General features: G+C 46.8%; 1 protein-coding gene across 1 annotated transcript; it reads left to right on the top strand.

Moving 5' to 3' along the window:
- Positions 1–3,064: 3,064 nt before the first annotated feature.
- Positions 3,065–4,090, top strand: LOC308080558 (UDP-N-acetylglucosamine transporter-like; the record flags this gene model as incomplete). The annotated part of the gene is made up of 1 exon (XM_080422453.1): positions 3,065–4,090. One exon carries the CDS (start codon positions 3,065–3,067, stop codon positions 4,088–4,090), a length of 1,026 nt encoding a protein of 341 aa, XP_080278579.1.
- Between the last annotated feature and the right edge of the window lie 321 nt (positions 4,091–4,411).

Genomic DNA, 4,411 nt, shown 5'->3' with positions numbered 1-4,411 from the left:
CAAACAAGAGTGGAGAAAATGTTTGGAGGCTGTTTGGCTCATTAGCGACGGAGGTGGGCGCGAAGGATGTTCGACTCGCCTTTGAACACTCGTCTTTGAACACTGTTTCGACGTGATTCGGCGTATTACCCACATCAAAGGGAATATTTGAGGGGCCGGGAGATGCGCAATGCCACATCGGGGTGACAGAGCTGGCAATTCAGAGACGTCATCAAAGTGTTTGTGCGTCTGTGTCTGTCAGATAGCTGATATAAACACACGCACCAAGGGAGAGAATGACAGAAAAATAGAACGAGATAGGTAACCGTGTTGTAGATCTTGAAAATGAGGGTTTTACCTGTGTGTGTGTGTGTGTGTGTGTGTGTGTGTGTGTGTGTGTGTGTGTGTGTGTGTGTGTGTGTGTGTGTGTGTGTGTGTGTGTGTGTGTGTGTGTGTGTGTGTGTGTGTGTGTGTGTGTGTGTGTGCGTGTGTGTGCGTGTGTGCCCCCTCAGTGAGCATCATGGTTATTTATACTGTGACAGGAAAATCACTCAAATTATTCGTTCCTGCAGCTAAAAACCCATGTCCTTCCAGATGGAAATTACGCATGATTACTATGCTCTGCAATTATTTTCCATTAGCAGTCTCAACATAATGCTTTACTGCAGGCCTATGTAAAAAAAGAAAAGAAAGTTGTCACCGAGAACTTGTGCATTTCAGAAAATGTCCCTTGCAATAGCTCTCCAGCTTTCACAAATTGTACAGGAAGCTCAGGCAGGCATTTTCTGAGTAATGCTCAGGTTTACTCAGAGTTCATAAATAAATGCCCCCGCTCGCAACAGGAAGGATTATGTTTCCTTTAGGACCCCAAAAGACTATTATTCAGCAGGATTCAACTGGGCAAAGAGGAAGCATCCATACACAACAAAGAAGGGAAGAACTTGAGTATTAACCACATGAACCCTAGTATCCATTTTCACGTCATATTATTCAGCAAAACTAGTCTAACATTTGACAAAAGTAGCCAAACTAAAAACACGCTTCGCAAAGTGATCGCATTGTGATCTTTAGATTTTTGCCAAAGAGACGGTGTAGACCAAAAAAGCAGGGGGGCAAGTACAGAACCATGGGGGACCTCCGGTCAAGGAAGTACTGTAGATAGGGTTTAAATGGCTATGGCCACATTTCTGAATAGTATTAAGATGCGACATGCAGGTAAAAGGAAAGAGATTTGTAGCACTTGCTATGCATCCCATGTGTATAATGCATTATACACATACTTATAAGGAATTGTAATCTGATCATAACCCTTTATAATCATATTTATAAGAGCTTATAAGTAATCATAATGCTTTATAACCACATTAGGAAAAAACATGGGATAAAAAGATGTCAGGAAAAGAGAGAAAGAGAGAAAGAAATTTGTATACCAAGCGTGCAAAAGAACAAATGATTTCTTTGGTGTTGTGTTTTGTTCGGTTAATACAAAGAAGTCACAGGGACGGGGAGCAAAGAGGAGAGATAATGAACGCCATATTCTGTGACCTCCTCCTCCTTTGTGCTCCTGTGAGCAAGAAGGTCCCTGATGTTACTGTCCCTGCATGCTGTTGCTCAGAACAACTCCTATTAAAATGAAAAAGGATGAAAGGAAATAGACAGACAGACAGACAGACAGACAGACAGACAGACAGACAGACAGACAGACAGACAGACAGACAGACAGACAGACAGACAGACAGACAGACAGACAGACAGACAGACAGAGAGGGAGCCATGTTCGGACATGCACGCAGATGTATCTTGAGTGAGCTAACTCGAGTGCGTGGGCATGCTTCTGAGAGAGCAGTGATTGCACATTAATGGATCCAAATTCCGGTGTTCCGATCTCATGTTGGATCCGGTCCCTCAGGTTCAGGATCCCAACCCCAGTTGTGACCAGGATTTAGTCGTCCTCGGAGATGAGAAAAGGCTGGGAACGAGGCTATAGGCGAGTTGCGGCCCGGCGAGAGTTCCGCTGCTCCGAGCGGATCAAAGCAGCAGAGCAGCTGTGCCCCGGCAGGAGAGCTCACAAGCAGGGAGGAGAAGTACAGACACCACCACGCTGGTCTCTGGATGCTCGCTTGTAAATAATATATGGTTGTTGTCGGGTAAAAACCTTGTATGTCCAAAACGTTTACTTTTCAGGAAATGGGGGGGAATAATAACCTGTGTTCCAATGGATCCAATGTATGTGTGTGTGCGTGCGTGCGTGCGTGCGTGCGTGCGTGCGTGCGTGCGTGTGTGTGCGTGCGTGTGTGTGTTTATGCGAGTGTCTTGTGTGCGGGTATGTGGGTGTGTTATGTGCAGAACACACAGCGTTATCTGCTCACTTATAATCCATATTTTTTGCCTCTCTGGGTACTGTGGTACTGCTTTCTGTTGTTAATTTACAAATGAAAACAGTCAAAATTACCTTCTTCAGCACTCAAACTAATAGAGCAACCAACAAGTTCAGTGCAGGATACACCTGGTACTAATAGAAAGCAAATGTGATGCATCATCTGATATGTCAATATTTACAATCAACAAAGTGTAATTTATGAAAAACAAGCAGAAAACACTCATCAGCTTGCCGGGGGTTAATGTGTTCAGGTTTTGGTACCCAGCATTGGCCGGGTTATTTGGTTGTTTGGCCGGGTTATTTGGTTGTTTGGCACGTCAGTACTGTGACGTCAGATATGACCATATTTATTATGTATTAGTTATTATTGTGGGCTCGCTGCACCACTTACTGCAATAATATCATAGTACTTGGCGGCCAGTCTATGACGTCAGCACTATGATGTCACACCGGTGACATCAGAGATCTCCATTCATGAGAATAAAAGGGACACACTTGTGGGAGGAGAGAGGAACTGTGCTTACAAGAAGAACAACAAAAAAGCATTTTGGCAACCGAGAGACCAGATCAGTCCTACGGATCTGGTCGAGCAAGTTGTACGTCGGAGCCGAGAGTGTCAGAACCGGCAGTGCAAACACAGCAAGTGAAGAGCCCTTGATGTCAGTGTCCACTGGCCCCGGGGAGGAGCCGCCTGCGGCAACGGTCATGTCTTCCCCGTCTTACAGGTTGTGGCGGAAATACGTGTCACTAGCCGTGCTGGTGGTGCAGGTCGTGACCCTGGTGCTCACCATACGCTACTCGCGCACCCAGCAGGAGGACGGGCCCCCCTACCTGGCATCCTCCGCCGTGGTGTCGACCGAGCTGCTCAAGATCTTCACCTGCGTCCTGTTCATCTTCGGAGAGCAACGGTTCAGTGTCGCGTCACTGCACCGTGTATTCAAGGAGGAGATTGTGGGTGAACCCATGGAGACCCTGAAGTTAGCCATTCCCGCCGGCATCTACACCCTGCAGAACAATCTGCTCTATGCTGCTTTGTCCAACCTGGACACTGCCACCTACCAGGTGACGTATCAGCTGAAGATCCTCACCACCGCGCTGTTCTCGGTCTCCATGCTGGGAAAGAGGCTCCGGATCCACCAGTGGCTCTCCATGCTCATACTGATGGCCGGTGTAGTGCTGGTCCAGTGGCCCACTGGACCAGTCGTCTCTACAGGCCCACTGAATCAGCGATCTGCAGGCACCCAGTTCATAGGACTGGTGGCTGTGCTGATCGCCAGCATCACCAGTGGTTTTGCCGGGGTTTACTTTGAGAAGATTGTGAAGAAGACCAAAAGCAGCCTGTTGGTTCGTAATATACAGCTCGGTTTGTTCAGCGTTGCGTTTGGCTCTATTGGGATGATGGTGTATGATGGACGCAGGGTGATGGAGTCTGGAATATTTCAAGGCTACAACAGCATCACGTGCACAGTCATAGTCTTGCAGGCTCTGGGTGGCTTGCTTATATCGGCCGTCATAAAATATGCCGACAACATCCTCAAAGGGTTTGCTACCTCCCTGTCAATCATCTTGACCGCATTCATTTCATATTTCTGGTTAGATGACTTTCATCCCACTGGTGCTTTCTTCCCAGGAGCGATTCTGGTCATTGCTGCCACATTTCTCTACAGCTACGAGCGCAGTCCTGCTGCCAATCGCCCCCAAAATATAGACGGCCAGAGAATCCAGGTTTGAACTTTACTACCACTTGAAGAGCAGTGGTGCACTGCATTTACTCAAGTACTGTACTTAGGTACAATTTGGAGGTATTTTTTTTACTTACCTGGAGTATTTCCAATTTTCTAAACTCCACTACAAATATTTGAAAACTTTATTATTTGAAATCACTGCATGGCTTCTCTACGGCACTGTTTCTCGGCATAGGACGGTCCAAATGGACCCTTACAGGTCAGTAACTCTTGAGAATGTACAAATGGAACCAAATGAACTTGTAAGTAGGGTGGCCACCAGCAGGACCTCAGAAAGGAGGACACTTTTGCCGGGCATGCTGTGTGG

The sequence above is a fragment of the Gymnoscopelus braueri genome (assembly GCF_963280865.1).
Source record: "Gymnoscopelus braueri genome assembly, chromosome: 24".
In the NCBI taxonomy this organism is placed as follows: Eukaryota; Metazoa; Chordata; class Actinopteri; order Myctophiformes; family Myctophidae; genus Gymnoscopelus; species Gymnoscopelus braueri.
Note: the sequence above shows the minus strand (reverse complement) of the source record. Positions and strands in the feature narration are given on the sequence as shown.